At 44.2% G+C, this 12,073-nt stretch overlaps 1 protein-coding gene across 1 annotated transcript in view; it reads right to left on the minus strand.

The window, feature by feature from the left end:
- LOC308298920 (neurogenic locus notch homolog protein 1-like) overlaps window positions 1-12,073 on the minus strand; it is a 47,774-nt gene that overhangs the window by 17,763 nt on the left and 17,938 nt on the right. Inside the window, exons 4-13 of the mRNA XM_080742613.1 lie at window positions 11,658-11,996; window positions 8,980-9,042; window positions 8,735-8,797; window positions 8,001-8,234; window positions 6,892-7,047; window positions 6,270-6,455; window positions 5,341-5,454; window positions 4,701-4,814; window positions 4,023-4,256; window positions 3,322-3,432 (exon numbers count right to left, since the gene is read on the minus strand). Coding sequence (XP_080598739.1) covers window positions 3,322-3,432; window positions 4,023-4,256; window positions 4,701-4,814; window positions 5,341-5,454; window positions 6,270-6,455; window positions 6,892-7,047; window positions 8,001-8,234; window positions 8,735-8,797; window positions 8,980-9,042; window positions 11,658-11,996 — 1,614 coding nt within the window. The remainder of the gene's footprint in view (window positions 1-3,321; window positions 3,433-4,022; window positions 4,257-4,700; window positions 4,815-5,340; window positions 5,455-6,269; window positions 6,456-6,891; window positions 7,048-8,000; window positions 8,235-8,734; window positions 8,798-8,979; window positions 9,043-11,657; window positions 11,997-12,073) is intronic.

Here is a 12,073-nt window from a genome sequence, read left to right on the forward strand (position 1 = left end):
GAAAGGGGGGGTGGTTGGGGGTGGGTTGTGCTGGCTGGGGGATATTCATAGCACCTCACATCCCCCCCTCCAAAAAAAACTTCCCCAACCCCCCAGTCCCAGTATGGAGTCTATGGACCTAACCTTAGAAGACTTTATGGAGGGACAGAAGGACCCTGAAGACCCCCCCCCCCCCCCCCCCCACACTGTTTCACACGCAGCCGAGCAACAATTAACCCCCCTCCGATCCCCCTCCCCCTTCCTCCTATTCCAGTGTTCATCAATCACAAAGAGGAGGTGCCCAACGGCCTGCTCTGCCATGACAATAGAGCTCTCTGTCTGTCCCTCTGTGTGTCTCAGCCTAGGCCTCGCCCTGAGCACTCCACCAGAGGCGTCAATTGGGTATGGCAAGGTATGGCAAGCTGCCGTACCTTGGCAACAGGGGGGGAAAAAATGTAATGAAATGTACTTGTTAACATAAATTCATCATGCCTGTTGCTAAGGTATGGCAAACATGACTGGGGACACTGTACTATTTTGATTGTTGTGCTTAAAGTGATAGTTCACCTATTTTTGACATAAAGCTGTGTGAAATACTTGCCATTAAAACAGTGGTTAAAAATGTATTAATCGGTCAGAATCAGTTTCTACTGAATATTAAGTAGTTCCAATGGAGTGGGGGCCATTTGGCGTGGCCCAATCATTGAAAATAGATGAATCCAAAAAAACTAGCGTCATTTGTATTGTTGGCCTATTTCTACCATATAGAGCGAGGTTTCGTTCTGATCAGCTGCCTGCAAAGCACCTTGTTTTGGGGAAATACGTTGCAGCGGCGTAGTGATACTGGACACAATAAATAGTACCATGTGACAGAGGGGTCAAAGTTGAACGAAAGTTGGTCTATTTGGTAGAAATAGGTCAACAATACAAATGAAGCTAGTTTTGTGGATTCATCTATTTTTAATGATTGGGCCATGAGCCCCTGCCAAATCACCGGAACTACTTTATATTCATCTAAAACTGACTAGAACTCTGACTACGGGACTCTGGTAATGGATTAATACATTTGTAACCACTATTTTAATGGCAAGTAATTCACACAGCTTTATGTCAAAAATAGGTGAACTATCACTTTAAGGACACTTTATGTATATATATATTTATATATTATTTGTTCCCTCTCTTGATGTACCTTGCTCTTTACTGTACTCTGTTCTTGTTTTTCTTTTTCTTACTTCTCTGTAACTTTGTAAATAACCTTATACTGCTGTGTTGCCTCTGGGCAACTGATTTCCCCCCTTGGGATAATAAAGGTATCTATCTATCTATCTATCTATCTATCTATCAGACATGTTTGCCATACCTTAGCTTTTGCTGAACTGACGCCACTGCACTCCCACAAAAGAAAAACACAAAACATAGTGGGATACACAGCAGCCTGCCTGCCCGCGCACGCACACACACACCCAAACGCGCACACTCCATCTTGCCCCCGTCTCTGGCTTCATTAAACAAGTGGTTCCCAGACATTAGCATCTAACCCCCTAAAGTTATATGTATTTAGGCACACACTAGGCCCCCATCTGAAAAGATGTTGCGCCATCAAGGACCCCCCCCCCAATAAAGGTTTATGTTGTTAAAAAGATTTGCTAAATTATTCCAAAATTGACCATGAGTTTTCAAAATGTTTATTGTTTATTTAAAAAAAGAAAATCAGTTTAAAACAGGGTTAAAGTGGTTAAACTAGTGGTTGAACTGGGGACCCTGGCTGGAACTCCATCAAGGACGCCTGGGGGGAAATGGACCCCACGTTGGGACCGAATTAAACCACACACACACACACACACACACACACACACACACACACACACACACACACACACACACACACACACACACACACACACACACACACACACACACACACACACACACACACACACACACACACACACACACACACACACACACACACACACACACACACACACACACACACACACACACAGCTGCCAGTCAGAACCGGCTCTACTGGGCCATGAGAGAAAGAGGATCCTCATGGGAAAAGGCAGATAAAACTGCTATGCCACACTACAGACCTGGATTACGGTGACTCCACACCAAAGAGATTAGGAGAAACTCTTTCCAACTGCTCCAGTCTGACAGTCTGTGGCATTTTGTTGGCACAGATTAAGCACAAACTAACTCTAGTCGGCAGAAAGAACGTTGTTTTTTGATGTTATAGGGCTAATGTCGTGAAAATGGTCACTTATTTTGGACTTGTTTTCATAGACCTGGTTGCATGTTTCACTCACAGAATCTGGCAAACGGGAGAGTTTTTTTCTCTTACCAAAACAAAACACTGCTGCTACTAGCTAGCTTCGCTAGGAGTTGATCGATTGGTACAGGAATTGATAGTCGAGATGTATCTAGTTAAAATGTGCGACAGGAAAACGTCACTGGCTTATTTAGGCTCGTTTCTGCACGAGAGGTCCTTTCTACGAAACAGGAACGGAAAAAAAAGAACATGTCCAGTTCTTTATCGACGGGTTCCGACGGCTTTATCGACGGCAAGCGTCTCTTGTCGACAAGCTCCCGATGGCTCCCTGTCGGCGGGAGAAACGCTTTCCAACCGTTTAGGACGGCAAATCGTGGGCCGAATCTGTGAGGTTTAAAAACTGCCTTTACTGGGACTGCAGCAGCAACACCGGTTAAACGGCAGTGTTTAAAGTACAGACGCTTTCCCTTTTAAAAATCCCCCCCCCCCCCCCTTTACAGATTCTCTCAAGGTCCGATGACGTCACCAAAGTCTTTTCAAACCGGCAAACAAAGTGGGTGTTTGTGTGCGTGTGGGTGATGTGTGTGTATCAGGTTTAGGACCGCGGTCTCCTCCCAGTCCATGTGAGCAATGTGACACCATTGTTGAGTCAGGAGTGGACCCGCCGGCCACCTGTCCCACCTGCCCCTCGCCCCCGTGCCCAGGGGACCGCCCCGCCCCCCCCTGCACCTGTAGACCCCGCCCAGCCCTCACCTGTGTAGCCCTCTTGTAACTGAAAACTGTGCACAAAAAACTAACCGAGCCAAACTAAAATCACAGAGAAAATGTTCTTTAGTCTGCCAATATCACCATTTGGGTGGATATGATATTCTTTTAGTTGTGCCAGTTATAAGCCCTGTTGTCAAAAGAATTGAGCCGGTGTACAAGACTTTTAATTTTTTTTCTTAAAGTAAGCCTTTTAAAAATATATGAAATAAACTAACAAACTCGTTATGAAAACTAATCAAAACTAAAATGAAATTGTAATCAAAATGAAAAATTGCCATAATAACCCTGCCACTCACCTGTGTAGCCTGGCTCACATGCACACTCATAGCCGTTGATTTTGTCGATGCATCTGCCGTAGTCGCAGGGTTTACTCTTGCAGTCATCCAGGTTCACCTCACAGTTAAAACCTGGAGAGCAGAAACATTCAACCATGTCATGTAAACACCATACAAAGAGGGGATATAAAAGTGTTTTAAAATATGATGACATTGGGGATGTGCAAGCTAGTCGACCACTAGTATATTAAACGGTGCTGTCCGTAATCGTTTACTAATTACTAGCCATTGAAAGTATTATCTATCGCCTAAATCACTTTATTTTCTGCTTTTTTAGTTGACCCACAGCAATCGCCGCTCTCCCTCAACTTCCTGAAGTGATCAAGGTGTCTTATTTCCCAGAATTACTTTAAGGCAGAACTGCAGTTATGAGCATGTTGTATTAAGCATTTCCAAATGGCTTTTATATATCAAACTCCTTTTTTTCCAATGAAGACTGGTGTTATAGACCACAATGTGCTCAGTTTTAAATATTCCCTTGTTGACTAGTTGTTTAGTCGGTTACAAAAATCACACCAGTGTGAACTGAGCGGTGTCACCCAGCGGTACTCAGACGCACGCATACACACACGGTCACGCTATGGAGAGGTTGTGACCACCGCTCAAAAACATCATTTGAATGCAAGTCCTATGCATAATAACGCCCATGTTGTGTTTCTCACCTGCGGTGCCTTTGGGACAGGCACAGATGTAGGTGTTCTCCCGGTCCTGGCAGGTGCCTCCGTTCCTGCAAGGCTGGCTCAGACACTCGTTGATGTTGGTCTCGCACAGCCGGCCGGCGTACCCGGGGCGACAGTAGCACGTGAAGGAGGCCAGGCCGTCCTTACAGGTGCCGTAGTGACAGGGGTCAGAGTAGCACTCGTTGATGTCTGCCTCGCAGTGCTGCCCCGTGTAGCCTAGACAGGAGGAGAGAGAACAATGCTTCGTTTAGAATCCGTTGTACGAAAGGGACCGTTGAGGAGTTGAGGCATTACATTTTGTATAACACGTTTCTATTGTGAAAATAGCAGATCTACATGCTCAAAACGCCTCGTAACACGATGCCTTGTGAGCATGTAGATCGCCGGCTATTTTCAAAATGTCTGCCTTTAATATTTGACAATTTGGCCAATGTCTATACACTCAAACTTTATGTTGTTTATGTTGATTGAGAAAACAAGGTTGCACATTAAGTTAATCATCTGGGGACCCCCTCCAAAATAATTTGGGGACCCCCTTGGAGGTCCCTACCTACATGTCTAGCACAAAGACGCCATCATCAGCGCGACATCCAACGATGCTGCGTGATTAATAAAGATAAACAACTGTAAACGTACTGGTAAGAAAAGAAAAGAGTTTACCTTCGGCGCATTCGCAGGTGTACTTGTTGGGACCGTCCGTACACTTGGCTCCGTTCTTGCAAGGCGTGCTCGCACACTCATCAATGTCCACCTGACACAGACTGCCCGAGAAACCTGGAGCAAACAGGGAAAGAAACGTCAAATTTTCACGCCAAATAATATAAATAAATCACGTAAATAGTAATACATTTAAATCTATTTAAATCATGAATGAAGTCATAGGACACCATTTCAGTTTAAAAATCTGTCATGTCATTGTAGATAGGATATTTTTTAAATAAAAGCACAATTGTCAAAAATATCTAAGTTAGCAGATCTACATGCTCACAATACATTGTATTGCAATGTGTTGTGAGCTTGCAGATGTGCTATTTTTGCTATTCAATGCACTACAAAATATATACGGTGTAAGTGGTTAAGAAAGTATCCTAGTTCCCTGGAATTGGATATCGCAGTACAACTGTTGCAACTAGAAAATCATTAACATATGTATTTCTTCTGAACCATATATGACTTATACTCATTAACCATAAGTGATCTACTCACTAATCCCATGTAATCCTCTCCACAATCAATCAACCCACACGGATCGAAGACCCCCATCTCCTCCCTTAACCCCCATTCACTGCAGTGGACTCACCTTTAGCACACTCGCAGTGGAAGGAGTTGATCTTGTCGATGCAATTGCCGCTGTTAAGGCAGGGCGAGCTGGCACACTCATCTGTGTTGATGTGGCAGAACACTCCTTCGTATCCTAAGATCCCACAAAAAGACAGAGGAGTCAAACACCGATCCGATCATAATATAAATATGATTCTTTCCTTCAATATTGACACTGTCAGGCAGGAAACCTTGTATCTCATGTATTTATTTCCTTTTTCCCCCCTTTCATAAATAAATGCCCTATTGTTTCGTACTTCATCCTTTGATGAAAGAAAATCTAGAAGCTCACAGTGGGTGAGCTTGTTGAGCTCGTAGACCCTCTATTCCCTCTACTAGTATAGTATAGTAGACGCACACACACAAGGGATGGGACGCTAAGCGATATTATCGTTTATTGTGATAAAAAAAACGTATCGTGAGTCCTCCGTCATGCACTGGGATCAATTCACCTTTTATTTGCCGAGCTGCATAGCCGGTACCACTTAAACCCTCTATAATTGGTAAAAGGTACTTATAATGTACGTACTTGATAGTCTTTTTTTTCACTCTCTATCAAATGTCTTTGCCAAAAAATCAACGCGTTGTGAGCTTGTAACAAATGTTCCGCCCCAAGATAACGGCTTTTGATTATCGCGATAATATTGTAAATCTCCTTTGTCACAATAATCGTGATATGGCATTTTCATATCGTCCCATCCCTAACACACACACACACACACACACACACACACACACACACACACACACACACACACACACACACACACACACACACACACACACACACACACACACACACACACACACACACACACACACACACACACACACACACACACACACACACACACACACACACACACACACACACACACACACACGACAGTGCCATCAGGTGGTTTGTACCTGGCATGCAGATGCAGTGGAAGCCTCCGATCTGGTCCAGACAGGTGGCGTCGTTGTGGCAGGGGTTGGACATGCACTCGTTGACGTCCATCTCACAGCGAGGACCCTCGTAGCCCTGGAGACATTTACACTGGAAGGACCCCTTGGTGTTCAGGCAGCGCCCGCCGTGCTCGCACGGATTGGCACCTGAAAACATCCATACAAGAAAGTGCTGTCATTTTTTATGTTACGCGACCTGGAACGCATCTCTGTGTCGCGTTAAGACTGTTTTAACCATTATTGTAAAAATGTTATGCTTTATTTTTGAAAAATCAATGAAATGTGTAAAAAGCCTTTGAATGTATTGCCCCGATTCTATAAATGTCTTCTAAATCCTTCTTAAAAAATCAATGGTTCTCAAACTTTTTCCATGTCAAGGACCCCCAAAATTACATCAATTTGGCCGCGGACCACCCATCTCAGAAATATGTTGTTCCAGGGACCAGCACGAAAGCATAAAATAATTCCAGGTCTTAATGGGTCATAAAAATATGTAATAAAAACACAAAATGACGAAAGATATACACACAAAGTTAGAATATGGAGATGAAGAGGTTTCCCAGAGGATAGAGTAAGCACTCACCCAGAGAGCACTCGTCGATGTCCAGGTTGCAGGCTGAGCCGGTGTAGCCGGGGGGACACGTGCAGATGGCCTTGCCGTTGACCGGGTTGGTGTCACAGTTTGAGCCCTTCTGGCACGGGTTGCTGATGCAGGCGTCGTCAAGGTGACAGAGCAGCCCTGAGAGGAAGACAACAAGATACAACTGAATCTCTGCATCTGTAGCAGTATATTTTACTTGTGTAACTGAGATTCTCTATAACAGTAGTACCCTAGCTTGAGATAGATATGCTGTGACTACTTTAATGACGTTCAGGGCTTGACATTAAAGGAGTAGTTCACCCCCAAAATGACTTTTTTTCTATTGATTACTCATGCCATGGAGAGTAGAGTTCAATAATATTTTTTGGTTTTTGTCACATTCCTAAGATAAAACTTTGATTTGAGTAAATTTACCCCCATTGATTCCGGATGGTGACCCGTTTCGAAACGGGTCACCATCCGAAATGAATGGGGGTAAATTTATTGTTATCACATTTTTGTCTTAGGAATGCGACAAAAAACTAAAAATATTATTGAACTCTAGTCTCCATGGCATGAGTAATCAATAGAAAAAAAATCTTTTTGGGGGTGAACTACTCCTTTAAGGCTTGTCCTGTTGTCCGGGACAAGTCATAAATCCTTCCGGACAAGCTCATTAAAAATGTACTTGTCCGTTGGACAAGTGGCTCTTGGTTTCAGTTTTTCTGTGATGCTCCTAGCAGCTTTGTGCTGTTATGCAGACTATGAGTGGAGGGTGGAGGGAGCAAGGAGGGTCGTTAGCAGTCCTTTTGTTATTCATTCTATTTCAATGTCTATCCTATGCATGCATGCATTTAAGAAAGGAATTACTGTGACATGTCTAATTTTTATCTGGACAAGTGACTTTTTGCGCCCGTACAAGTGAATGGGAAATGTACTTGTCCATAAGGACAAGTGCCTCAACGTCAAGCCCTGACGTTGCGTTGTTGTGACACATTGTGAACTTGCAGATCGGCTATTTTTGCTATTCATTGAACAAGAAGTACAGGAAGTGTGAAGGCATGTTCATTTTGTGTGCTATAGTGTGAAATAGTCAGAGGTTGTCGTCGCACCTGTGCGCCCGTGCGGACACTCGCAGAAGAAGGAAGCCACGCGGTCGTGGCAGGTGGCACCGTGGTAGCACGCGGCGCTGGCGCAGTCGTCGATGTTCTCACTGCAGTCGTCTCCCGTCCAGCCGTTGACGCAGACGCAGTGGTAGCCGCCGTGCGTGTCGTGGCACGTCCCTCCGTTCTGACACGCGTTGGGCATCAGCTCGCACTCGTCCACGTTCTCCGTGCAGTACTGGCCTGAAACACAAGCAAGAGAACAGAGAGTGGGTGAATGACGTGTCTTTCACACTATTATATTTTTCTTCAAGGTACTTACAGTATAAGGTAGGCAATTTCAGATATGTATATGCTAGTCCATATCTAGACAATAATATCAGTCGCGTTCTAAATATAATCATACAGAAATTACTTTAAATGAGAAAAGTTCTCCATAACTGCCGAAAAAAATGCTTCAATAAGAAATTAAATGTACATAAGATATAAGATATACTTTGTTTGTATTTGTTTACAGTATACAGAGTTTACTAGGTTGGACTTCTTCCACTCCTGACATCTTTGACATCTATCTATTTATAACATGGGCACTGTTTTTAAGCATTATTTACTCTATTCAAAGAGGCTCTTGATTTCCTTGACAATCGGGCAGTAAAGTAAAGTGAGCTCTTGTTCACCTGTGTAGTGAGGTGGACACTGACAGTTGAGGTGTTCACACCGTCCACACACACACACACACTCACCTGTGTAGTGAGGTGGACACTGACAGTTGTAGGTGTTCACACCGTCCACACACACACACTCACCTGTATAGTGAGGTGGACACTGACAGTTGTAGGTGTTCACACCGTCCACACACACACTCACCTGTGTAGTGAGGTGGACACTGACAGTTGTAGGTGTTCACACCGTCCACACACACACTCACCTGTGTAGTGAGGTGGACACTGACAGTTGTAGGTGTTCACACCGTCCACACACACGCCACCAAACTGGCAGTTGTGTCCTGGACAGTCATCGATGTTGTGCTCACAGTTCTGTCCTGTAAAGCCTGGAAGGCGGGAAAGAAGAGACAGACAGAAAGTAAATGGCTGCTGTCGGGCAGAAACTATGCATCTTTATATTTAAACTGTTAATACGTCTCCACGTTGTCATACTACAGTGGTTCTCAACCTGTGGGGGTCCCCAGATGATTAACTTACATAAAGAAAGAAAAATGTAAGGCCTTTTTAATACCTATAAGATGACAAATTAAACATTGGCCAAATTGTCAAATATTAGAGGCAGAAATTGTGAAAATAGCAGATCTATTTGCTCACAACGCCTCGCAACGCGAGGCGTTGTGAGCATGTAGAACCGTGTTATACTAAATCAATGTAATGCCTCAACTCTTAGTGCTCATCAGCGTGGTGGGGGGGTCCCCAGTTAAAATATGATTATTTTGGGGGTCGCGGCCTGAAAAGGTTGAGAACCACTGTCACACAAAAGTTGCAAAAATGTCTGATCTAAAAGCAGCGTCGCTCTTTTAGAAACATTTGAAAGCAAAAGTGTACAAAAGTGTGTGACTAAATAATAACTACAATGGACCCATTGGAAGTTTAATACTGTACAATATGTCCAGTCCTCCCAACAACACCAAAATGAAAAACGTAAACTCCAATTCCTGCGTTTGAATCGAGTTAGCGAGGCCTTTGTTTGAGTGGGTGTGTTTTTAACAGCCATGATGATAATGATGATGATTAATTATCAACCCACGGCTCTGCAGGTGGCCGTGGTGAATCTGCATTCCTTCACGACACCCACGAGAGCGGCGTGGTGTGCTGGTTAAACTTTAACAGTCCACAAAATACCCCTCATTAATCTTCATGTATAAATCACCCGCTCTTTTACTGGTGATTTTACTGAAGACATGAATAACAGAAGCAGCTGCAAAGAAATATTTCGTTTCCAAGCCGTCAAATATCAATATAAACTAAACTGGTGGCCAGTTATGATGAGGACAGAACCATTATTAATGCACATTGTTTCCACTGAGGAGAAGACATACCGTTGGTTTACCTGGCTGGGAAAAGCTCGCCAGCTGCACTCACAACACTATAACTGCACTAACCACAGTCACCCACATCATTGTAACGGCTTTGGGATGCCAAACAAACCCAGCAATATTTACCTGACAATAACCTGAGACATGCGTGTGTGTGTGTGTGTGTGTGTGTGTGTGTGTGCGTGCGTGCGTGCGTGCGTGCGTGCGTCTGTCTGTCTGTCTGTCTGTCTGTCTGTCTGTCTGTCTGTCTGTCTGTCTGTCTGTCTGTCTGTCTGTCTGTCTGTCTGTCTGTCTGTCTGTCTGTCTGTCTGTCTGTCTGTCTGTCTGTCTGTCTGTCTGTCTGTCTGTCTGTCTGTCTGTCTGTCTGTCTGTCTGTCTGTCTGTCTGTCTGTCTGTCTGTCGCTCTGTCTATATTTTGTGTATGCCTGTGCAGGGACATGCAGGGAATGTTAGAGAGGCAGGGGCTGCAATTTCCAAAGGGGCCTTTTGATGGAAATATCGAAAATATTTTCGATGCGTGACACCACACTGAACTAATAGCATAATCAAGTCAATACTGGAAATGTGGCGTAATGGCATGGAATTCAAGTATGTCATGGAAAGGAGGCATTTGCATTTCTTTCACCATAGTAAAAGCTGCATTCATGATCTGGAGAGGGCACTTTTTACAGACAGATAAAAGGGCAGGGGCTCAAGCCCCCTTGGGTGTCTATGTGTGCACATGTCTGTCTGTCTGTTTTGTGTATGGCTGTGTAGCATTCAGAGCATACTGGTGGTTATCTATATGAAATATCTGTGCACCCACATCCTGCCAGGGAGACCTGGCACAGAGAGAGAGAGGGCTGCCACAGGATCTACAACAACAGACTCATTATTACTGGCTCAACCACACTATGTATAGAAAGTGTGATTTTTGTTGTTATTTCAATGGTCATACGGACACAAACGCACACACATATTAAAAAGCCAACAATTCTCCTTGAGCAACAGTAGATGTTAAAGAGTCCACAAACTGGAACGATCTGTGATCTGCTCCCTGACTGGGAGCAGAACACAGATTTTACAACGCAAAACACAACAAATCGCAATACTATGCATTGTGAGCATGTATATCTGCTAACCTTTTGACAATTGTGCTTTTAATTTAAAGAAGAAAAAAAAATCTACAATGACATGCCTAATTTTGAAAACATGGAAATGGTGTTTATTAATGTTTCAACCCGCCACGGGTCTTTATCTGAATTGTATATTATTATGTCAACCATATTAACCCTGGCGTCCGTATTTTTGGGGCACATTTTCAAAGAAAGAAATCTGTAACAATTCTTACTTATTTACAAATCTGTGAACTATTTTTTTAGTTTTTGTTTGCTATTTATCGTAGTATAGAACAGTGGTTCTCAAAGTGGATTCTAGGGACTCTGTAGGTTCCTTTATGGGCGTCTAAATTGACCCTTACAAGTCTATAACGGGTCCATTTGGTTCCATTTGTACACTGTCAGAGTTAAGGGGAGACCTTGAAATTTGAAAGTTTGAGAAACACTGGTATAGAAGTACTGTATATATATATATATATATATATATATATAGGGCTTAAGAGCTTATCATGAGTCACTTCTTACCCGGCAGGCAGCTGCAGTCATAGATGGTCTCTCCTTTCTGGACGCAGGTGCCACCGTTGTGACAGGGCGAGGGGCTGCAGGGCATATAGGGGGTCTCGCAGTGCTGGCCGGCGTACTCCTGGGGGCAGCGGCAGTGGTACGAGCCCACCTCGTTGACACACACGCCCCCGTTGCGGCACGGCGAGGGCACCTGGGCGCACTCGTTGACGTCCTGCTTGCAGGTCTGCCCGTGGAAGGCGGGGGGGCAGGTGCAGATGTAGTGGGAGTCCACCGCCGAGCACTGTCCTCCATTGGCGCAGGGGTTGGAGGCGCACGGGTTGGCCAGCTGGCAGGTCTTACCTGGACCATAGAAATGGACACACGATCAATCAATCAATCAATCAATCAGTACTTCTATGTAAGCTTGACTGTGTCAT

The sequence above is a fragment of the Nannobrachium achirus genome (genome assembly GCF_963921795.1).
Source record: "Nannobrachium achirus genome assembly, chromosome: 15".
Lineage (NCBI taxonomy): Eukaryota > Metazoa > Chordata > Actinopteri > Myctophiformes > Myctophidae > Nannobrachium > Nannobrachium achirus.